This window comes from Perca fluviatilis, chromosome 4 (assembly GCF_010015445.1).
Source record: "Perca fluviatilis chromosome 4, GENO_Pfluv_1.0, whole genome shotgun sequence".
Lineage (NCBI taxonomy): Eukaryota > Metazoa > Chordata > Actinopteri > Perciformes > Percidae > Perca > Perca fluviatilis.
Genome location: NC_053115.1, coordinates 12,127,747 through 12,152,608, shown reverse-complemented (window position 1 = coordinate 12,152,608; position 24,862 = coordinate 12,127,747). Strand labels below are relative to the sequence as shown.

General features: G+C 39.8%; 1 protein-coding gene across 1 annotated transcript; it reads left to right on the top strand.

The window, feature by feature from the left end:
* Positions 1 to 921: 921 nt before the first annotated feature.
* Positions 922 to 24,617, top strand: vstm2l (V-set and transmembrane domain containing 2 like). The gene is made up of 4 exons (XM_039796506.1): positions 922 to 1,195; positions 20,771 to 20,940; positions 22,597 to 22,641; positions 22,912 to 24,617. Exons 1-4 carry the CDS (start codon positions 1,090 to 1,092, stop codon positions 23,218 to 23,220), a joined length of 630 nt encoding a protein of 209 aa, XP_039652440.1. The 5' UTR covers positions 922 to 1,089; the 3' UTR covers positions 23,221 to 24,617.
* The last annotated feature ends 245 nt before the right edge of the window (positions 24,618 to 24,862 follow it).

The following is a 24,862-nucleotide window of genomic DNA, read 5'->3' as shown; positions in this document are numbered from 1 at the left end:
ATAAGTACCTATGTGATCCTTCATCATTTTTTGCACAAATTGTTTAGCAACCGCTGATCCGCACACCCCACACCCTGTGACACTCGGCCAGTGAATGTTGTTACACATTTACAACATGTAGGCTATCTGTTCCAGAGTGTCAGCTGAATGCAGACTGTAACCTCTCTGCCAACCTGCGGCCGCAGACACACCATGGAGCTTCTTCTCTGCTGCAGCGGATTGATCAACTTTTTTATCTGTTCCATTCTCAAACACTTTATCAGGACCATTTTGAGACTTTTGTTTTTACTCTGTAACAACTTGAAATGTAGCGAAGTACTTAGGTAAAAAGTTAAACTACCGACACTGTTTCCAGTCAGCGTAAGAAAATGGCGATTATAGGCCTATTACTTTAGCTTTCAACTTTAACTTCCCCAAGCGGAATAATAAAGTACATAAACATACTGTATTTAAAACATGTGAAACCCACCACAAAGCTATAAACTAGGCCTGTAGTATCCACCTATCATCAACCAAAATCATCACACAAAACATCACGATAATCACCCACTAATGGATCCATTGCACAGTAATACAGTATATCACCAGTAGGCTAAAAGGAGCCTAAAAGTGATTCTTAAACAAAAAAAGGCTCGCGTTAGCTATAGATATGCACAACCTGAAGGGGTAAAAACAACCTGAATCAACAGTGACAGACAAGAGTGTTTTCTCTTCAAACAGAAACAAATAGATCTCCTGAGAGCCTCTACTTTAAAACATCAGAATGACATACGACTTCCGAAGTAAGTTAACAAGATTCAAAGTAATTAAACTTAAACCGACACATCTCTGTAGATCCCTCCGCCTAATTGACTTTCATCAGTGTGAGCCGCTGCACCTGTCTCCACGCTGCTTCTCCCTCCGCCTCCGCTGGCCGCATCATCATCATCTCCTCCCGCAGAGCCGAGTGGAGCAGCAGCAGCGTCTCTCCCCTCCAGCTTCCAGCTTTATGTCTGTGAGGGCTGTTCAGCGCCGGCGGGGATATTTTACCGATGCTCTTCACCTAATGTGACACATTTTATTCAACTGCTTGAAACACCGGCTGAAGCAATGGGAGCCTTTGGAGGGATTTTACAGTACGTGGGACTTTATTTTCAACTTAACGCAGCTCTCAACGTCGGACACGGCGAGGTGGATAATCACGTCTCTGGAAATGGTAAGTTGTATTATGCCTGCTGTTTATTGGTGGTAGCTTATAATATTCAATATTGAGAAGGAGTGACTGGGTGGGGTTCAGTAGACTTTTAAAAAAAAATCTTTTAAAGTTTATTCTTGTTATGAAGATAAATGTCAACTATTATTGCATTCATACTGTTGTCTGTGAAATGTAGGCTTGGGATTAAATAAAACTTTGCGAATACCCTACCTTTATCATCTTTTAAAGTGGTTGAATATAGGCTAGTGCAAGTTGGTGAAGCATTTGATCTAACGGAATTTGACAGATCACTTTAATAACTTATTAAGAGCTGGGCACATTCATACCCCACAATTCACCCACACAATAAATTAAGAATTAGTAAAATTATAAATATAATATTATAATTATAAGTAATGAATGAATTATAGTAAACTCAACCTTTTTTGTTGGACCAAATCAGGTAGGCCACAGCAGCATAATGGGGTTTTCAAACCTTTGTCACAAGAGGCTGTTACAGCATACAATTCAAACAGTAGCTGCTATTAAAATAGTTAAGGCCTAAATGTCAGAGCAAAATAAACAGGTTCCAAGGGAAATAGTGATACAATATAAGTAAGTTAAGGACAAGCTCATTCTATAATAACATATGATGTGTTTTTTATACGGATCATGACTGTTATAGTGGGGTTAGGATGGAAATTAAAAGGAGCTGTATGGCTTGGCTCCTCCTGGAAAATGTACAGTCAAAGTGAGTTTTTTGTCTTATGCTATATACAAAACTGTTTCTCCAGGCTCAGTTGTGTCTACTGTATCCTTTATAAAATCACATCTGAAAGCCACTGAACAGCTCTATGTATGTATTTTAAGAATTTAGGAAATTTACTCTTAACTCAGCCACACCAGGAATTTGCTTGTATTTACCTTCACAAAAGTGCTCGTTTTGCCACTGACAGGCTCAGATTAATATTCTTAGTGTCTGACAACATTATAGATAGGATCCCTTCAGAGATAGACCTTTAAAACCTCTTTCTGTTTAACCAGAACCAGCTCTGAAGTCGCTCGCACTAAACCCACCAGACTCCATTTATAAAAGCAATACTTGTGTATAGAGCCAACATATTTTCACATGTAAATCAGTAAACACTGTGTTTATTACAACGGAAACTAGAGTTGTGATGGTTGGAAAAGTGGAAAGACGACCCCAAATGGCTTTTCATAGTTTTATTTTGTTTCTGTCGACTTTGAATGAAGCATATTTTAGATGCTAAAATTACTGTTTATTTACATGGAGTCTGGTGGGTTAAGCGAACCCAATTTCAAAAATGCAAAAGATGACATGCAACATAAGCCCCTGTCAAAAGCAGATTATGAATATTGCAATTACATGGTATTTGCCTTAGATCGTGAGGCTACAGGCATCTTGAAATACTATCTTCTTTTACTATGATTTCATCTTACCTGTGGGCACTATATGTGAAATAATACATCATTAGGTAGGCTATATAATGTAAGCTAAGTAAAATAGTGTTTAGTGACACTAAACTAAAAACTAAACAAATACTAGTTCAAGTCAGTTGTTTGAGACGTACACTTGTTCCAGGGATCGGCACATCTGGTAATGGCGTTGAATGTGCGTTAGCATGTTCCATGTTTTTCCATTGACATAGCCTGCAACGGTGGAGGAACGGCGACACACCCTCCTTGTCTCATACACACCTTTCTCTCTGTTGCCGTTGTAGCTGACCGGGAACCAGCAGGATGGTGTTCCAGCTCTGGTGTTTCACTTGTGCTGTCAAATGTTGGTAACGGCATACGGCTAAAGGTTTATGGGCAGAACTTGCGCTCATCATACCATGTATTCTGCATGTGACTGCATGCACCGAACCGTGACAGCCGTAACATGACGGTTCCGCACGAATACAAAAAACGTTACATCCCTACTAATTATGTTTCTTTGGCTACTTTCAGACTGCAGGCCAAAGTGACCCAAATCTGATTCTTCTGAAATCTGATTTTGATTCTTTTTCATGACAGTGTGAACAGGGGTCGTGCGCTGAATCGGTTGTGCTATTAACGTCATTGCTACACAATTTCTTAGTAAAACCAAAATTAATTAAACTGCATTGTTTTCTTTTTGCCATGGCTATATGATGCTAATTGCAGAATGGATTTCAAGGACTTTGCACGCCGATTAATGGCCTCCAACGTTTCTATTATTTCTACGGATCTTTGGGTTAACATACATGGTAACTCAAAGATTCGTATGAGTTGAATTTGCACCGCAGCACCACCATGCCTTGATGCTCATGACAAGAATAGCATGTATAGTTATCTTTATTGAAGTGAATTAGGTTTAAATCGCCGTCGTACATGAATGAATGAGGTTTTTGTAATATTCAATTTTTGTAAATTTCCAATACAGGTTTTTAAATGGACAGTCAGATCGGAATTAATGCGACTCTGATGTCACTCTAGATCGACCATCGTCACAATTCTGCACTTTCCCATAGACTTTACATGGCGAAAGATACGTCTATATATCAGCGAATACATTTTTTTGAGGTACATCAAGTTGCCAGTCCGAACACATAAGTAGTCCTTATTTAAATCATTGTTTTAAAAGTTGTAACATGCACTAATAGCCGAATTCAGAGCTATTTAACTAGGCATAATGAACACCCAAGGGACCGCGCCCGGTGGCTGCAGGCTCATATGACGGTTCTCCTGAGTTCCTGTAGCTCTATAGTAGATATAATGGCTGCAATTCATAATTTGTATTATCTTATAATACATCCAAGGACTGTATGCTGTACAGCTAGTAACATGGATGTAACGTTATTAAAGTCTCTGTTCCCAAACTGTCAAAATTGGCTAGTAGCTAGTAGCACGACATAATGATTAAATCTCCTTGGTTCTCTTAATACATCCGGGGGTTTATTTTGATAAGCATTTAAACATTGTGCTGCGTGTGACGTGTGACGCTATATTACTCGTTTGTGCATGCGGGTCACTTTCCGTGACCAGTTCATACCTGAGTCTGATGCAGGCCACATTAAAAAAAATAATGTGAACAGTCAGTCAAACAAATTGGATCTGGCAATAAATCTGAATTGAGCATTAAGGCCTGCAGTCTCAACATAGCCTTAGACTTTCTTATAACCACTTACACAGTGTAAATGTTGCTCCAAATCTATTTTTGAGTATATATTTTCACCTCACAGTGACTGAGTCCACAATTATTCTGTAGGTGCAGTTATGCTGTAGGTGATGGTATCCTCAAATATGTTTTGCTTTGGTATGGTATAGCGTTCAGACAGCTGCTAAAACAACTTAATTACTGCTCCATAAATGCTTTAATTTTCAGTCAGTGGAGAATACCTTTTCTGTTACTTTTCTGTGTCAGCTCTTTTAAACATAACTGGCATTTTTTACCTGCAATCTTACCTTTTTCCAGCAGCTCTAAACGTAGATTTACTGTTGTCTAATTAAATTGTGTGTTAACCACTTCATCACAGAATCTCACCAGTTGTCCCTTGAGCCCTTTCTGCTTAGCAAGTTAGCGTTAGCTTGACTGCTATAAATGAATGTGGTACGCACAGTTTCAAATGGATTGACTGTCTTGGACAGGCTAGAAAATTAGTCGCATTTCTCCCAAAGGGAGTTAATTAAAATTGGCTATAAACGTTGTGTTCTCTTTCCCACTCCATGTCTCAGACTGGCCATAAGAAAATGCCTTAGGATGTGGACTCTCAACAAGAATGAAAACTCCTCTGGAAAAACAACTGTTCAGGTTTTTAAAACTTGATCCAGAAAACAAAATAAATCCTTCTATTTTTATTTTTGAACAACAGTAGCTGCAGCACCAGAAAAGAGCATTTTTTAAGGTTAGTTATCCTCAGGAGATTTTTCTTTTCTTTTCAATCGGGCTCTTTGATAAATTGCCCAGGCAGAGGGGCTTGATGCACTGTTCTGGAAATTGCTTGTTAGATTCAGCCCTGACTCAATTGTTTCAGATAAGTGCATCTGGCTTCAGCTGAAGTGTAGATTGAATCACCTGCAACGCAAAATGACATGTTCTGTGAGAAGTCAAACGACCCGGTTATGTGAACCAGGGCCTTCACCAACATGTGTGGGCCGCTTGTGTCGGAGTATGACTCACCTGCCATACGCTCCTTAGGGTCGGGTCTCACCAGTGAACACAAAGGAGGTAGCTAAGAGTGACCATACCACTTTCACAGTGAGGGGGCGTGTACCAATTCATTAGGCTTCCAAAGTGTCTAGGATTTTCTGCCAGTTCTCTGCTTGGTGTCCTCTTAATGAGGATGGCCAGCCCCAGCAGTTTACATTGGCTTTCAAATTAATGGAGCTCTGACTGTGTGAGGGAAGGGGGAGGGGGGCACTAGATTGTACAATCATGCTGTTACAGCGGAGGGTGCTGCTGACGGAGGTTCGGTAGGAGAGAGCAGGAGAGTGAAAGGATGGTTGAAACAATGCTTTCCTCGAGAGGTAACCGGAGGCAGGAGTCGATTTGAGCATGTTGCAACTTGACATGCAGCTGCTTTCCTCCGGTGATGTGAAGTAGTTACGCTTGTCATGACCAACAGTTAAAATTATATTTGTCTATTTCACTGCATTTTCTATAGACAGAATTTGTGATTTTAGAAATACAGACTGTACACACTGAAGCAGAAGAAGTTCAGTGATGGTCCAATGTGTTTTTGAATTGGTTTAACACTGAATATTTAGTGGAGAAAATTAGCTTTCTTTTCGCTTTTGGAGGCATTTGTTCATTACAAATATTGCAACCCATCTCCAGTGGCCATTACACACTAGCTAATAACAGCAGGATCAGCTACTTACATTTGTTCTGAACCACCAGAGAGAAGTTAGCAGAGAGCCTGTTTTGTGTGGACCCTTCTCACCTCTGGCTGAGATGGTCAGCTCTGCTCAGTGAAATGTGCAATTCTAGTAAATTACTCTGACACAAGAGAATATAGTGTACAGGCCATTTGCAATGAGGTCCTGGTTGTATGAGCTCACTTAGACTTACTTAAAATATGTTAAAATTCCATTACTTCCACCAATGTGAAACTGCTTCCATTATAAGTTAACTTCATTCAACACATCATGCCTAGCACAGTGCTCTAAGCAGCTTGGTCACCGCTGCACTCAACTGTCGCGTTTTGTGAAAACATACACACCATCACTTAAAGGTTCTCCAGGGCACTCGAACATGAAATAATGTTGTCTTTCTTCCCCGTAGAGTACAGTGTGCATTCTCAAAAACAGCTCAGAGCCCCAATATGTGTTGTCAACAACACATGCTACTTTGTGTTGCCACACACTGAGAGGAAACGCAGAAATAGCCTCTGAGTCTTGTGTCCCAAGGGCTATAAAAAATTCACTCTGGAGTACCGGCGGCAACGGGCAGACAGCTGCTTGCTTGATTACCGGCTCCATTCTTATTTCATTATTTTACCTTCCACCTTGAATGGAGGCTGAAGGTCTTGCAGCAAGCGATTATTTCCCCAAGGAGACTCCTGTCTATTTGCACCGCCACTGATTCTGAACCAAATACAGCATTATTGACTTTCTGGCAAATTCCCAGGCTACTTATTTATATCAGTGTTATCAGTTTTTTTTGACATTAGGTTATTGGTTATTGGTTGTCACTTGTACACTTGTAAGTCGGGGTCATAGCGCTATTCACAACTGCAAGTATAACTTACACTTAGTGGTGAATTCATAAAAATACAATAACTTAATAAAAGTGACTTATTTTGACTTCTAAACAATATCTTTGTATTGGTATTGTGTGAAAACTATAGCCTCTAAACCAGAACAAAGTGCTGTCACTGAAGGTTTTTCCCCATATTCGCTAACCAAACATAAGTTCTTCCTCTAGTTGGTTATCTGCATGCAGGATTAAGATCAAGATAAATATCTGCAGCATGTCTCTTCATTACAGGAGCTTCTTGCTGTTTCATCCACTCGGGGCTCCCCTGATTATTAAAGCCATTCATCAAGTTGGTGAAATACCTCTTCCCACAGGGCTTTTGTTCACGGACTATTTACATTCACCTTGGTGGAAGTTATGATGTTAAGCTGGATTTTTATCTCTTGGTATTTACTGTGGCTGATTTCTTCTCAATGAATCATTTCTTCTCTTCAGTGCCCTACGGATGTGATTCAAATGGAAGCATTGAGTTAATGACCCTGATTTTACTTGCTGTCCCCTTAAGGTGGCAACTTTTCAGGTGAAAAATGTTTGCACTTAATTCTTCCATCTACCAGGGCTTCATTCAAAATTCCTTTGACTTATTCGTACTGTACGCTACTTTTACCTGACTGTAATATCCTAGAAATATAGACGCACCATAGTGGCAGCAAATTTATTTTGCAGCAAGGGGGGTCTAGGCACTCTCCGTTGGCTTCCGAGCTGGAAAAACCAAACTCTGGTCAGGCCAATCACATCGTGTATAGAGTCAGTGGGCGGGCTTATGGCTGCTGCTGCTGCTACTGGGAACAGCGGTCTTCTGGAAGACTTGGAGTTAAGCTTTTCTTTGAGAAAAGATCAAAGAACGGCACAGAAATCATTCTTAAAAAAGGAAGATGTGTTCAGAGTTTTTACGACCGGATACAAAAGTTTAATCTATCAACTAGCTTTGCTACCTTCTTCGTTGCTCTGCCTGGTTGTAGCGCTATCCTATTACGTGCAGAGGGAATTTGAAAGACAACCGTTTAACCCGCCCCTCGGATTGAGCCCTGTCGATGGTGAGATCCCAGACCCAACATCTTAATGTGGGTCTGGTTTGTCAGGCTATGACTGTAAGGTATGTCCCACACTCTCACATTCCCTGATTTCATGCATGGTGATACAGGCATTTCATCATTTAATTTCTTTACCAGGTTTAAACAGTACACATTTTGAATAAAAAGTGTCAACTTTACTAGCCAAATCCTATATCTAATTCTATGCAATACAGCATTTCATTACCATGACAACACGCATTGTAGTTTATTTTAGGTCATTCCCACATACACCATTCTGGTGATGTACAGTACTAAGCTAGCACACTAAGGGGGAGTTGGGTTGTGAACCGGAGGGTTGGTTCAAGTCTCCATACGGACCAAAGTATGGTGGTGGACTGGTAGCTGGAGAGGTGCCAGTTCACCTCCTGGGCACTGCCAAGGTGCTCTTGAGCAAGGCACTGAACTCCCAACTGCTCAGGGCGCCTTTCCATGGGCAGCTCCCTCACTCTGACATCTCTCCATTAGTTCAGTATAGGTACTGAGCATGTGTGTGTAATTCAGGCCTGTGTGTAATAACAACAAAAAACATTGTAATTTCCCCTTGTGGGATTAATAAAGTATACATTATTATTATTATTATTAAGGGTGTTTTCGCACCTAGAGTTTGTCTGCTCTGGACCAAATCAGTTGATGAGTGTAAATTTGGAGCATATTCCCCTTGGTTCAGTATCGTTTGACACAGAGAAAAATCCAAGCAAATTAAAATGCATCCATGCAAGAACGTTCACTCTGCTTATTGGTCAGATGTGTCTGGGGCGGCAGCAAGAAAGTAAATACAGAAAGAAGCTCCTGTGTTCTGAACAGGGCATAAATCTTACATCTCCATGGTTAAACCAGCTTATTTCATTTAAATCATTTTCCAGACATTGTTTTGAAAGCAATGTTACTACATCTGCTCTGCTCACCGAGATTTCTGCTCTCTGTCGCTCTGTGTCGGTCTCCAACTTTAGCAACGACTGGTTTGACCAAGGAGAGCTTCACCACAGTATATTACAGAAACATTGCAAGCTGCTACAGTTGCATGCTCTGCTGCATCACAGACTGCCAAGCACACTTGACTACAGGTGCCGTTAAATTCAAACTTGCGGTGTACACATTGTTGGGTCGGATCGAAGTCGGATCACGTTCCTTACGAACAAACTGTACGGAAGCGTACCAGTGCTCATTTGTAATCTGACCAAGACCACCTCCTCAAGTTGGTATCGGACCGGTTCTTTTGGTCTGCACCCGAGTGCGATTTCTGTGTTCTCAACTGCCCAAACGAACCGCACCATGGTGGTAAACGTTCCGGGGTTTGAGTCAATCGAACTAAACCAGGCAGGTGTAAAAACATCCTTAATGTGCTTAAAGTAGTCCCTCAAGAATGCACAATTAACTCCTGTTTGTGTAACGTTTGCTCTAAACTACAGCTATTTTTCCTTTTTTTGGAATGGAACTACTGTTTGTTTATGATCTGTTAGTTAAGATTTACGTCTTCAGTAGGGATGATTGGACTTGAATGTGTTGAGAGACGGACCAACACATAGTTGGTTTTGGTCTTTTCATGTGACATGTTGACAATAAGGAAAGAAATACAGAATAACATAAGCCTTATCGTTTAATGGTTTCACAAAGAAAAACAGAAGCTTGCAGGGTTGATGACAGGCTTACTCTGCAAGCTTCTCTCTCTGGCTCTCACACACAAGCACACACACATGGATCAGCAAAGATACGGGTGTCACACTTGCTTCTCGTCCATGCTAATAAGCCCTCTGTAATTTAGTCATCCTCAAACAGCTCAAGCTCCCTCCAAAGCAGGGAGGGACATGGAGAGAGAGAGAGAGAGAGAGAGAGAGAGAGAGAGAGAGAGAGAGAGAGAGAGAGAGAGAGAGAGGATCGATGGATTGACCTCACACTGGCACTTTTTGCTATGGACCTGAAGTGAGAAAATATTTAAGAGTGGTCTCTTTTGGGCTGGAGCAGTGTACATGCATTTGTTATATATTTATGTCCTTTACCGCATTGCTTTCTTTCATCATTTTCCTCCCTTTTCATTTTTAATTAGTCTTTGGTGAATAGCAAGCAGCCGCCTCTGTGTTCTCGTGGCCTCACTTCTATCAATGCTCTCTGAGCAATATTGTTAGAAATGCCAAGGAGGACCATTTTAAAAATAAATGTACTGTACTTGCATCTTGAAACAAGGGCCCCCTGCTTCTACTGTGAGGCGGTTCTGACAGTACTGCCTTTAGGAAAATCTATACTTAGAAAAGGCCAAGCCAAGAAAACTCTTTCTGTGCCAGTTATATAGCATTAACAATGAGGCTACACAGGGTGCTAGAAATTTCCCTGGAAGTCCATATTAACATCACAAGTACTGTACATGTTTTCACACTTTTCTCTGACAGTTCAGATCTGTGAAAATGTACCATTGGCGTCAGTCGTTGTGTTGATTTAGCATTCTACCAAGGTTATGGGATTGATTACTAGTGACGCCCCTGTGATTAAAGTCAGGAAACAGTTGGATGTCAGAGCAGACAGCCTGACATCGGCACAGCACTCACCGTTTGTCAACAAATCGTGTTTCACAGGCAGGTTGAAGAGGGCGCCTGCATAGCAAACTGAAAGGCAATTTGACAACTCAGTCAGATCGATGGGGAGCATACCTGCCAACGCTCCCTTTTTCCCGGGTTTCTCACGTTTTTTTAGCCCTATCTCCCGGACCTTCCCTCCTGGTTTTTTAAATCATGCTGATGTTACAGACAAATTAGCTAGCAGCAATAGGGCTCGGGCTGTACTCTAGACCAGGATTATGCTTGACTAACAGTTTAAAAGAGGGCACCCCATATTTAAAGCACACCATAAAAAGTTGTGAACTTGGTCCGTCTACATCTGACAGGACTGATTGGTTCCATTTATCTTTTGGTCATCTGTTCAAATATAAATATAGGTCAATATTCTAATATAAAAAAAATAAGGCAGGTTTAAAAATGTTTTTATTGTTGTTATTTCTCCCGGGAAACTCTCGTAATTTGCATGGCCCAAACTCCTTTATAAATAATCGGACCAATATTTGTCTAATGTTGACCAGTTGCCAGAGCTTGTATGAAACGCATCCTATTCACACAATCCACACACCATATACAATTTTCAACCCGTTTGTCACCTCAATCTGGCAACCTACAATCCAGTTGTGCAGTTGATCGCTGCGCAAGCTTCGCAGAAAGTTCAGAGCTGAAAGCGAGCCAATAAAAATGGTGAAGGCGGTGTTCCCGCAAAGAAATCAAAATAAAGCTGTAAATTTCAACAGTGTTGGGTGGAAAAAATTTACCTGCATCTTACCTAGTCATATCGACAACCTCCACGCTTTTTGTAAGGTGTGTCACAATGATTTTAAAGGTCCCATGGCATGAAAATTTCACTTTATGAGTTTTTTTAACATTAATATGCGTTCCCCCAGCCTGCCTATGGTCCCCCAGTGGCTAGAAATGGCGATAGGTGTAAACCGAGCCCTGGGTATCCTGCTCTGCCTTTGACAAAATGAAAGCTCAGATGGGCCAATCTGGAATCTGGTTACCTCCCCTTTCTCTGCTTTGCACGCACAGAGAATTTGGCCCACCCATGAGAGAGAGACATCATGGCTTTCAAACGAGCAAAGTGGCAGTTGGTCAAGGCCACACCAAAAATAAAATTGAAATTGCTCCTCACCTGGATTGTATGTCCCCTCCCTCCCAAATGTAATATTTTCCTGGTGTTAGAGGATGCCAATCACTACAGCTTACAGTAAAGGAGGTCATCTTACAACAATGACAGCTCAGGTAGTGAGGTAGAGAAAAGTTTTAAAAAGCAACAAATAAAGAACTATGACAGAACATTTCATTATTCGGTATATCAAAGTTCCATAAAAAAAGCTTTAATGGAGTTTTTTGACAGACAAGTAAAACAAATACATTAGTGAAGAGAGAAATTGAAGGGAACATATTGTAACACCATTCACTAGCACACACACTGACAGGCCAAATGGTCATTGTAGACTGTAATACAGCCTAGAGGATGGTAAGAGGTTTGACATCATATTCTAAGATGTTTTACTTTATGTAAAGCTGTTTGACCACAAGGTCATTATGATATGTCAGTTTTCTATAATACTGTATGTCTCATTTCCTTCATGTGGACCTTTGCCTTTACCAATCTGGTCAAAATGTCACCAATAAAGCCTTTTTATAAAAGAGCTTGAATTTGTGTGCAATGTATCTGTTATTTATTATTTTTTTTTTTTAAGATTATTTTTTGGTCATTTTAGGCCTTTATTTCTGACAGGACAGCTTAGACTTGAAAGGGGAGAGAAAGTGAAAATAACATGGAAAGGGAGTCAAACCCACTGCTGTTGCGTTGAAGACTAAGCCTCTTTATATGGGCGAGCGCTCTACCAGGTGAACTACCCAGGCACCCCTACCTATTTGTTTTTATTGCATTGATGTTATTGTCCAACACCTGACCCACTGAGGTTTTGTGAATTTGCATATGTTTACTCAACTAAGTATTTTCATTATACATTCATCTAACTATTATTTTCTTGATTAATTGTTTAGTCTGTAAAAAAAAACTTTGAAAATTCTTTATCACAATTTCCCATAGCTTAATGTGACGTCTTCAATATACTATTTTTGTGCAGTCAACAGTTCAAAACCCAGAAATATTCAATTTGCAATGCTATAAATCAGGAAAAGTATCAAATCCTCACATGAGATGCTGAAACCAAAGAATGTTTGGCATTGTTGCATGACTAATGATATCGCTAGTGGCTATGGCTATATGACACCAGGAAATGTGTACGTCAAAATAAAAATGTGTGCACATAAGCAAATTATCAACATACACAACAACGGAAAAACCTGTAGACTAACACTAACAATTTTGACCAATATTTAGTGTGGCATACTACAGGTGGAGTAATATTTGCATTGCATAGCGTAACATGTCACAAATATGTATTTGAATCTCTCTCTTCCGTGTCTTTCTGTGTATCTGCAGTTTGCCTTTTATTCTGGTAATGAGGTTGTTTGCCTCATTGCCCTTTGCTGGAAACAAATCAGTGGACAAAGTTTATTATATGATAGATTCAAAGGGAATTGCATTTCAGCTGTGTGATGAGGAAAGAAAGTAGAAAGCGGAGTAAAAAGCAAAAGTGCAGTTTTTTTTCTAAAGCTTCCAGCAGTCGCTCATAAATTTATTTTTATTTTTCTGTCCTCCATTTGGTAAAGGAGTTCATACCGTTAATCTGCTTTGAATTGCTGTGATATCCTGTGCTTTGGTTTTGTGGTTGGGAGAGATTTGTGTGTGTGTGTGTGTGTGTGTGCGTCAGAGAGAGATGTTGCAAAACAATGACTGAACAGGCTCCTTTCTGCCTCACATCTATTATTTTCATGTACACTGTATAGGGACACCCTATGCATTATGGCTTGCATAAAACATGCAACAGAATCACACAGCAGAACCGTTATGGTTCATTTATGGTTCAGTTGTTTTTTTTTACAAGCCACAGGGCACCACACACAGTGAAACACCACACACACACACACACACACACACACACACACACACACACACACACACACACACACACACACACACACACACACACACACATACACGTCTCCCAGGATGCTCAACACCTGCCAGAGCCAGTGGGCAAGGCTCCAGGAGATGTAGTGAGCTACTCTGAGAGTTGGAAGCATCTCTTTATGCCACACACCAGAGAGCCAACAGACACAGATTGCCCACTCAGCGAGAGATCCACAGAGAGTAAGAGAAAGTGTGGAGGGGAACTGAATTAAAGGAAGGAAGGTGAAAATACATAAGAGGCTGGAGTGGTAGATGAACCTTTAATAGGTTGAAAGTAAGAATAGAAGGCAAATAGGAATGGGAGAGAGGAATAAAAACGTAGTGTCAACAACATGAGGGGGAGATTTGTGGGAGATGTTACTGAGCTGGAGAGAGAGAGTGAGAGCAAAGAAGGAATTTAAACAATAGAAAGGAAGAGGTGGAAAATTGAGAAAAATCTTGCGTTTGCAGAATTGGGTCTTATTGGTTGGCAGGGGACATGGGAAAGTGCAGGAATTACCTTGCAGCTATAAGCCTGTCCGACTGTAGCTTTGGACTCCCGAGTGTATTTAAGGACTCCACATGCAGCTCTCTCCTTGACTTTGACTTTGAAATGGCTGTGGAGACTCAGCAAGCTTCATTAATTATTCACCAGTTCTCCTTTGTACTCTACTTTAGTTGTAAGTTGTGGAAAATGATTGTCTATTATATTTGAAAAGGCATCAAAGGTTGCTTTTAGGAGAAAAAAATGACATAGTGTGAAATCACTATCAAATTTGGTCTTGATTAGTCAATTGTTGTATAAAATAAAGACAAATGGTGAGCACCAAACATGTATTGCTTTTATGATATGAATCAAAGACAAGCACTGTAATCTTAGTTGTAATAAATGTAAACAGCACACACGCAATAAGAACGGTGGCAGATTTTCCACTCAGAATTGTTGGTCATTTTTGAAGAAATGAATCTTGAATTCAAACACAGGTAGACAAAAGCAGGCTTCTCATTGTTAGCCAGCTTGATTTTGTTGGGAGGAAATGACAGCAGATTTTATCAGCTGTAGCTAGGTAGCTTAGTAGGCTAACTTTAGCTTCATTAGTTGGTTTGAAAACGGCTGTCTCTGGCTCATTTTAAAACAAGAATATTGTAAACAGGGGTTTTGAATAGCATATGTAAATTATATAGTGCTAAAGGATTGAGTCTGAATTTCCCCAATTCCAACAGAGCAAGACAGAGCCACTAAGATTTTCCTACACTACTGATATAGTAGCATCCAGGACCCACTCTCACACAGAGAAGAAATAACATGAACAGGACATTTTCTTTTTATCTAACCTGTAACCTCTTGGAAAAACTGTATGAAAAAGGTTACTATACTGTAGGTTGTGGTCAGCTAGACCCCATATTAGCCTATTGCAGATATATCTGTATCAGTGCATATGTCTGCCACTAACAAGAAATTGCAGTACAAAAATGTCAAACTAGGATTGAGGCAATTTAGAAACAATAACACCATTACATAATTTGTCCACCAGAGAGCACTGACAAGTTGTTTTTGACCCATCAATATTTAAAAAAAATCCAGTATTGGTTGGGCAGTAAGATGGTAGATTGTACGTTATGTTAGAGCAGATATAAAAAAATTTTCAAACCATTTCTTACAAGTTTGCTCTTGTATTTTTGGTTTTCCATCCTAACCCAACCGCCAACATTACAATAACTCCTAGAACCGCCATGGGGTCATCTTTACCCCACTAACTAGATGTTCATTTTGAATATTAGGTTGACCAAATGCAGTTTGTTTATTAATTTTGCAATTGTGCTTTATTTAATCGCAGACAGAAGAAGTCAAATGTTTTTTTTTTTTTTTTTTATAATTCTTTAAACAGTATCAGTATCACTTTTACTACCAATGCATACCGCTTCAACGTGGAGAAATCCAAAGCTTGACAAGCCCGTCATTGCCTATTTATGGTTGCTATGATTGTTAACTATGATGTTACAAATACTGCTTAATGGAGGGGGACAGTGAACAGACAATTGATAAGGAAAGTATAATCCATTGATTTTCTATTGGTCAACTAATCAAGTAATAATAAGATAGGCCTATTTTTTTAGCATTACTTTACTATAGTCAAAAAAGATTTGTTGTTGTTATGCTCACTTGTTTTTGTGTTGTTTACTGTGTCCCACAAAGATCTTTTTGTCTGTGGGAACCCAGCCGGTTCAAAGTGACAGATGCCTCTGTCTGTACTCTGCCGCTAGCTGTTGATACTGTATTTTGAGCACCCTGCGAATACTAAGAATACTCAGATGATTGAAATGCCATCCTCTGTTGTTTTGCTCATACATTTTATGCACAGTGATGTTCTCTATTCCGGGCTTCATCTTTGGCACCATGTGTTCAAAACACATTACAAGACATGGTGATTAGTTTTGTCACACCCTCTGTAGTGCCCCTCCCCCCTGGGAGTGCTAGTCTTGAATGATAAGATGTAGAGGAAGAAAAAATGAAAGAAATAACAAGAATATAACTGAATAGAAGTGAAAGTTGTTTTTTACTCTACAGCACCTCTTCAAACACAGCTACAAAGTGCTTTTTCAAACATAAAGTTAATATTGTTGTTAGGGAGGTTAACGATAAACAATTAACTGACAATAAGAATTTTGACAAGCGGCTGCATGGGCCCACGATAATGCACGTAACGTTGTGGCTGTGCGACCGGTACAAGCACGCATGTGCCCAAGCGTCCTGGAAGGGTGAACTGGGACTCCGTTGCCTGCTTGTCGGTTAACGGTTAATGATCGGTTAACGAGGGTCGGCTATCGGTCAGAAAAAAAATATCTAACTAAGCATCCCTAACTGTTGTAGAAAGAAGAATCACTGGCAAGAAACCATAAAGAAAATGTCTTTTCTCAGAAATGTTTCAAAACACAAAGGCATAGAATCAGCATTTTACCTCAACTTGGCCCCTTAATGATTTTCTTTTTCAATTTCCATTATTAGTCCAAAAGAGTAAAATTTATTTGTGGCAATGAATTGATTGAGAGAAATTTATCTTTTCTGTCACCAAGTATTGATTTAGCCGTATGAAAAAAAAGAAATAATTGACTGCCTAAGAATTGCAACTTACAGTTTTGTAAAATAACTGCTGCTGTGAGCTCCTTTTTTCAAAGATTACATTACAGTTTAATCTCTGGATCCTTTAACTTTCTAATATTCATCAGAGCTTTCCATCAGATGCTATTTCTGAATCTCTTGGACGTGTTCAGTTCAGATTGAGTTGCTTTGTTATCCTGAAAGATTTTCTTGCCATCAGGAAAGGCAGGCATCATCAGATGAAAGTGAATCATTATGCCAGCTGTGATTACAGTCTAAAATGGCATGGTAGGAACAGTTAGTGCTACAGGAAATTGTCCCAGAAAATATGTCCCACTGTGCAGGTGGAATGAATCTCAAGACATCAGTGCAGAAGTTTTCTCCTTTTGATTTACACAGAGCTGCACTGAAATCAAAATTCTTACCCAGAATTATTTGTCTGTTTGGATATCTTGTTATCTATCTTACTATTTTGTATGTTAATTTCATTAACATATCAAATTGATGTATTGAGAGCTGCCTCCTAACATGATCTTCAGAAACCAGAGAAAAAGTATATTCAAGTGGCTAGAGTGTTCTGTTTTGAGGGTTTTTTTTTACCACCAAGCGCTGTCTGCGCATACATAGTCTATATCCTTGACGTTCCACTTCCGGGATTGCTCCGGTGCCACAGTAAATTCCGCCGGATGCATGTCTTTTCGCCGAAGTTTGTTTTCTTCTGCTTTCTGTGTGTTAGAATTTAAACTCCAGTGGATTTATGAGGACTATGGTTAACTGCTCCTCAGATGTCTGCAGGGTAAATTGAGACAGCTAGCAAGACTATCTGTCCAATCTGAGTTTTTTCTCGCACAACTAAAACAACTTTTGAACGTACAAGTTCCACCAAAACAAGTTCCTTCCCGAGGCTATTTTGCAGCAGGCTCCTTGTGGAGCTTAGCACCGCCCATGACAATTGTGATTGGTTTAAAGAAATGCCAATAAACCACAGCACGTTTTTCTCCCATCCCGGAATGCTGTGTGGAGCCAGACCCTCCTCAGCAGCGTGTGGAGGAAGGTCTGGCAAAGCGAGACTAGCTCATACATAATGGACCTTCATGTTGCCATGACAAAATGCATGTACAACAATTTAACACCTTACATAATGAGGGGAACAATCCAAGGATTTAAATCCTAAATATTGAGATTTTTTTTTTTTAGGCCTACAGTATAATTTAGGCTACATTTACATTGCTGTGTTTTGGATTTTAAGTATTAAGCCAAAAGCGATCTCCGTGCAGCGTTTTGAGCTCCAGTAGAAAAAACGAATCTCTGTGCGCATGCCAAGGTAAACAGGAGGCAGCATGTATACTCCACCCGTTGCTGGTAGTTGCCGTGGTAACGTTAGTAGCTTATACTGCGTTCCAGGCAACCCATAACTCATGTTTTCACAACCTTCTACCCGTGAAAGTGCCCTGGAACGGCAGTCAAACCCGTAACTTACTACTCGTGAACCTGTACCAGATCGTTGTACTCCCAGTTACAGTTTTTGACGTCTCACACACATAAACAATGTCGACCGCTGTTGATGCTTCACAGACGCCGGTGATTAACAGTGAGAAATAGAAATAAATAGACATAAATAGGCAACGTAAAGTAATTCCGCACATTGTAATCAAAACAATACACATACAATTGTGTACTACTACAGGTTATGTTTATTAAATGAAGCCCAAAATATGTTGCCGACTAGAAATCGCTATTATCAGCTAGCGCTATCTAACGTCAACGGTAGGTAGCTGCTAGTTACAAGGGTTTGTCGTGACTTTGCCTGGAACGCTACCAAGTCGTGAGTCGTGACTTGAAGTCGTAATTTACGGGCTAAAAATTGTGTGTGGAACGCAGCATTAGTCTCAGAGAACGAGAACGTCATGACCGATAAGACCCAATCAGGTGGCGAAACAGTAGCGTCAGTGTTGGTGTTGCCAAAGGTCTCCGTATGCAGCCGTTGAAGACTTTAACCAAAACGTGGTCAGAAGTGTTTTCAAATTTGTTTTAGGGGCTCTGAAACGCCAGAACAGTGTGAATGCAAGGTGTAAAAGTAGCAAGAGATATTTGTTTTTAAACCAAAACGTAGCATTGTCAATATAGCCTTATCCAGCTTGTTGAGCTCTTTAAACAATATATATTATTATTAGTTCTATAAAAGTATTTTTGAATGCGGGACTTTTAATTGATGACTCAGTAGCTTGGCAGGGGTGTAAATTAAATATGTTTTTTAAAATGTGTCCTCTGTTTTGGTCCTAACTTTGGTGAATATAGCTGCAGCTTTCAGCAGAGCCAACAATGGGAAAACATTAGCTGAAATACATGCTTGTCTGTAGGTATTGTGTACAAGGTTCAGTGCACTTTTATATGCTGCTCTGTCCCATTTGCTTCTTATCACTGTGTGTGTGTGTGTGTGTGTGTGTGTGTGTGTGTGTGTGTGTGTGTGTGTGTGTGTGTGTGTGTGTGTGTGTGTGTGTGTGTGTGTGTGTGTGTGTGTGTGTGTGTGTGTGAAAGAGAGGAGAGAAAGTGGGATCATCCCACATTGTCCAATCCACACCAGAAGACAGCCGTGTGTGTGGATAGTCACTCTGCTCTACAGCTCATCTCTCTGCATTTTCCTATCACCTTTCCTCACTTTCCTCACTTTTCATCTATCTTTATCAGCTTTCTTCTCACCTCGGTTCACTTCTACCCTTGCCCTTCTTTTCTCTCCTTTCCTTCTTTTCCTCTTCCTCTAAGTTTCTTGGCCCCCGTACGGCTCCATCCCTCCAGTAAATCTCCTACTGACAAATGAGGCGACTGCCTGGCCGCAAGCAGCGGTGCATCAAGGACATGACTCCTGAAGGCCCAGTCGCTCGAATCACACCAAAGCCCTCTCCACCGTTCCTCTATTCTTAGCCTTTCTCCTCACATCTTCCTGTCCATCGCTGGATAAGCTTTGCACAAGAGCCAAGACAATGTCAATTACAAATACAGTGACTGACTTCTCTCGTTGCTAACCTGGTCTAAATATTCTCACTCTGTGTGTCTTTTGCCGGGTCTTTCTGAAAGAGGATTATTCTAAGACGTAGAATATAATCTATAGATAGAACAGACAGATTATTCTTTTATCACACTTTTGGTACTAAGATGTGAGTTTGTCTCATATTTCAAATATCCAGAGTAAGTAGATAATGGGTGATGTTTTTTTTTATTTCAATGTGTGCATATAATGAGTTTTAAGAATTGTATTGTATAAAATGTAGGCCTATATTTACGAGTGTAAATTAGTTGGAGCTTTTAGGAGGTTACTTACAGTGTATATATATATATTTTTTAGCTGGAGCTGATAGCATTAGAATACATACTTGTCATCAATCATACACATCAGTCAGATATACATGTACACAGAGGTACATTTATCTCAGTTGATGTCTCCATTTTGCTTGAGCATCCATAGACTTGAAGGATTACAAAGTGTGTCCCCCACACACATACTGCATGCTCAGTCAGATTATATGTGATGGAAAATGTAGTGTTCTGTTATATAATTGACCATAACTGGAAGCTACACCAGAGGAAAAGATGTTCTCTGTGTAGGTGGTACAGTATTACAGCATGCGAGTGGGATTGAAGTGTTATGACACTTCCAAATGAATATATCGGTAGGTTCAGCTCAGACTGTTGTACCATCGATAGAAGAAAGGATTATAACGTTCTTGACACTTGAGCTTGCTACTACAGTATCTGGAGAAAGATTAAGAGAGTGAATAGTACAGAAGACTGTAGATTATTGAGTATGCATGATGGATTGTACGCAAAAATGGCCACCAAGTAACGTAAGCAACGTTTTCATCTAACAATCAGCAGTCGATACCTTCTCTCTGAATTTCTCATAGCTATATTAACTTGGCTGCCAACACCTTGTATCTGTGTGTCACAGTTTGTTTCTTGTTGAAGTGTGATGCAGAATGTTGCCAGTGAAATGTTGTCACTGAGCTCCCTGAGAAATAGAAATCTGGAAGATTTGTGTCATTTTCTGTCATTTTAGGGATGTCTTAAGCTCCTAAACCTTTGTTCTTTTTTGTCTCTTGCAGCTCTCTTTACAGAGGTGCCACACGACATCACAACACAGAGCGGTGAGGATGTAGAGATGGCTTGTTCCTTCCGTGGGGCAGGCACTCCCTCCTACTCCCTGGAGATCCAGTGGTGGTACATCAAGGACCACAGAGACTGGCAAGAGAAGCCTGCCCAGATCACTAATAATGTAAGACTTGAGGGAAAACGGTTACTTGTACAGTTGTCAGAGGGTACCTGGAAAACTCTACTAATTAACTCCACTAAACTCAACTTAAAAATAGAAATTGATTTTATTTCTAATCAACATATCCACATATTTGTGTTAGGTGCAAAATAAACGGCCAAATAGGATTGCAAAAAAAAAATGATGCAATGTAATTTTAGTTGGCTATTTAGCCTAACCAGTAATGACTTGACTCAGTTGTAACACATTAACACCACGTGTTTCAATTGAGAGCACATGAAACCTTGTTAGCAAGCAAGCAAGCAAGCAAGCAAGCAGAGGAGTAAGCTAAAAGTGATGACTAAACAGTTGAAATGTTTAGCTTAACACCTAATAAATAAACAGTTGAAATTGTTAGCGAAAAGTAATGAATAAACAGAGAAATAGTTAGCTAAAGATAATGAATAAACAGTTGAAATAGTTTAGCTTCTGCTACTAGGGGGTAACTGCTATTACAAATACAAACTTGACCAAAGCGATCTGAACATTGATCATTTAATTGTATGAAAAATGATGGTCTATTCATAATAGCATATTATGGATGGTGCCGATGAAGGGGTACTTGAGCTAACCTAATAGGATTGTGGGGATAAGTCAGACGAAAAAAGGTTGTGACCCACTGTATTAGTGGAGGCTACTGTAAGATGACTAAGTGCACATGGTGCTTATGTCTAACATAAATGTGTCATATGTGAATAGCCAACTCATTCTTTGTGTGTTGTCCATATTTAAAAAAATATATATTTCAGTTTTTATCTTACTAAACAACATATTGTGTGGTTGTGTGGTAAAAAAAGGACAATAGAAAACCAAATGGAACTCACTTCCTATATCATTGAGATACGTTATGGTTAGTGCTTGAAAGAAGCCTATTCATAATCTATGACAGAGCTATTTTCTCATACATGAGGGCTTTTATTTTACTCAGCAATATATCCGTTTTACAAGGTTAAACCTTTCTTTTTTTAATCTGTTAAGTAGAGTTACAAAGTCCTTTTTCAGTTTTACTTTTGCGTTTTGGCAGTTCAATTTATTCAGACAGACCTGCTTAGACTGAACGTAAAGCTCACTGTATATCAGGCAGAGGGAAATGCAACATTTGCCACGGCAGAAACCCTCTGGCACGGAAACGAAGGGATAATTGCTGATTAGCATTAGCACTGGGGGAACAGGTTGACTCTCTCCCATCGTGGGGGAACTCAGGCTCCCCTGTTGTGCCTCTAGACACTATAATTGGCACTGAGAAAGAAATAGATTTTCAAAATCTCACTCTGCTCAATGCATAATTCATACCTATGCCCCTGTGCCTATGCATTCATACACACTCACCTGCTCAGAGGCTTATGTGCTTGGGGGCTGTAGAGTGTGTGCTCATACACACACATTTAAACATGCACATATAAGCATGCGTACACATGCACATAAAACGTACATAAAGCACAACCACCAGAGAAAATGGTAACTACAAGAAAGCTTTGTTCAGAAAAGACTGCCGAAAACATCAAACATGTTTTGCTTATGAAATGTGTCATTTTTTAGCACGTTCTTAGCACGTTCTTTAGAAATGTGCAGCCTCGATCAGCCTTCTGTTGCTAATGCATCATCCATATTTCTGTGCAGGTTGTACCCCTGGAGAAAACTTCCAAAGATGCCACCAAAATTAGTGTGAGTTTGATCTTGCGCCAACTGTCAACAAGCACAAAGTATCTTTACTTTGTGCAATGTCAAAGAATCTAGCAGATATTGTTTTTATTGTCATGAATATTAAAGAAATCCAAGCTTTTGCAAGATATGTTTATATTATCCATTATAGGGATCGGTGCTTCATTAACTCTTAACCACAAATAGGGAGTTTAGAATGATATGGAACACGTTTCACTGTATGTTTACCAAATGGCTTTAAGTAAGAATACATCATCTTTTGTCCCCATTTAGGTGGTCAAAGTGGCCGGCAGCAACATCTCCCACAAGCTCCGTCTCTCCACTGTCAAACCGTCAGACCAGGGCACGTATGAGTGTCGTGTAATTGACTTCAGTGGCACCGTGGCGCAGCAACACCGCGTTCGCGCCTACCTCCAGGTGGAGCCTCAGAGGAGTCAGGGGTCGGATGGTGTCAAGCTGCAGGAGCCAAGGCAGAGGTCACAGGGGAACCACCAGCACCCCCAGCACCAGACAGAGGGCAGGGAACTGAAGAGGAGATCAGCTGGCAGCACCGCTGACTGTAATGAGAGCTGTATGCTTTAGAGTGGGCAGTCTGCCCATCTGTCTGCATGTTTATGACTTTTCTCTATCTCTAAAGAGGGACTGTCATCAACACACACGTTACCACAGAGTCGAGGCCTCAGACTTCACTGGACCCCTTTGTGTTTCACGGTTTGTTTGTCTATCTTTAATATTGCTGTTTGGATGCCGATGCTGTTTAATGCCAATAAAGGGCATGGTTTTATTGACTTTACATATGATTGTGTTCTTTTTGTTGCTTTGTTATTTGTCTCTGTGCTTTTTCCTAGTGCATTGGGTTTATGTTTATCTGACAGTAAGGCTGTAATCACAGAGAGAACCTTTATTTTATTTTGTCTGAGCAGGACTCTTTCATTGGCTGAGCACCCTGAACTTCTCCTCACAAAGTTACTGTACACGGCAGTGGAGAGTCCAAATTATCATGGATATAATAAATATTAAATAGGCGATATGGAGACAGAACAGACCATTTACTTTGCAATGTGCCAGTTCTACTGTCTACAAAACGTGCCAAAAGCTGCAGAATCTCAGTGTAAATGCTTTCTAAGGAACAAGAAATAAATTAAGCTTTTTTCATTTATCCGAGAACTTTATAAAGTGAATTGATTTAATCTTTGTTTAAACAGTATCTGTATTTAGCTTTCTAAACCATGACTAGAATGTTTGTCAAAATGAAAATGTATGCCTTCATCACATCAAAATAAGTGTATATATATAATTATATATATTATGTCTATTCACACTTAGCACTGTAGACTTTTACTCTTGTCATTAAAATAAAGTTTACTCTGGGCTACTTAACTAATGACTCAAGAAACACAGCTAGGATGTTAATCGCTCTAAATTTTGTCATCATTTTCTCAACCACAATATAACTTTTTGTCTAAAATTTTATGGAGTTTGTGGTCTGAATCACATCCTCCTCTTGACTGTGTTTGTTCTAAGTGCTGCTGTTCTGTTAAAATACATTCATTTGAAATGACTTTGGTCTTTTTTTCAGTGATTCCGGTATACAGTGTTGCACTTTATTACTATTTTACTATACATGTTAGTGAGAGTGTGGGTAAGCCATGTCCTCTGTAAAGGAAATCTGTGGTTTGGTGGCACAAACTCACTGGTTGGTAGATCCGTATGTGTCCTTCATTTGAACTGTGTGGTAAAATCCCGTTTTATGGTGTTTAACTTAATACATGTTGTGAATGGGCAGAAATGACCTTTTATCTACTATAGGATGGTAAAAGGTTAGGTAACTTAGTTTTCTGTAATTTAGTATTTCTTTTTTCACTCCACTACACATCCTGTTTAAAATGATATTATAGCTGTGTGTTGCAATATCATGTTGCGCAATATTATGTGTGTTAAAATATTATAGCTGTGTGTTGCTATACTGTGCCACATAAACACCTTCTACAGAACCTCTCCAGCTTTGTTTTAAACACTTGCAATTACTGTTTGTGACCAGAAGAGAGCAGCACTTCCTCTAACTTTAAGAAAACTAATCACACATGCATACTTAAGCTCACACACAAGTCTGTATTGACAGATGTATTTACGAAAAGTTGGTGATTTTGTTTAGGCCACATAATCAGCAGTATAAATTGTACGGAGTAGCACCGCAGCTTGCCATGAACAAAGTCAAAGTTTG

What these genes read in the sequence shown, in the direction of transcription:
- vstm2l (XM_039796506.1), top strand. Translation starts at nt 1,090, where the DNA reads ATGGGAGCCTTTGGAGGGATTTTACAGTACGTGGGACTTTATTTTCAA. An exon ending in TAATCACGTCTCTGGAAATG is followed by an intron (nt 1,196 to 20,770) that starts GTAAGTTGTATT and finishes TGTCTCTTGCAG; the next exon opens with CTCTCTTTACAGAGGTGCCA. An exon ending in CTGCCCAGATCACTAATAAT is followed by an intron (nt 20,941 to 22,596) that starts GTAAGACTTGAG and finishes ATTTCTGTGCAG; the next exon opens with GTTGTACCCCTGGAGAAAAC.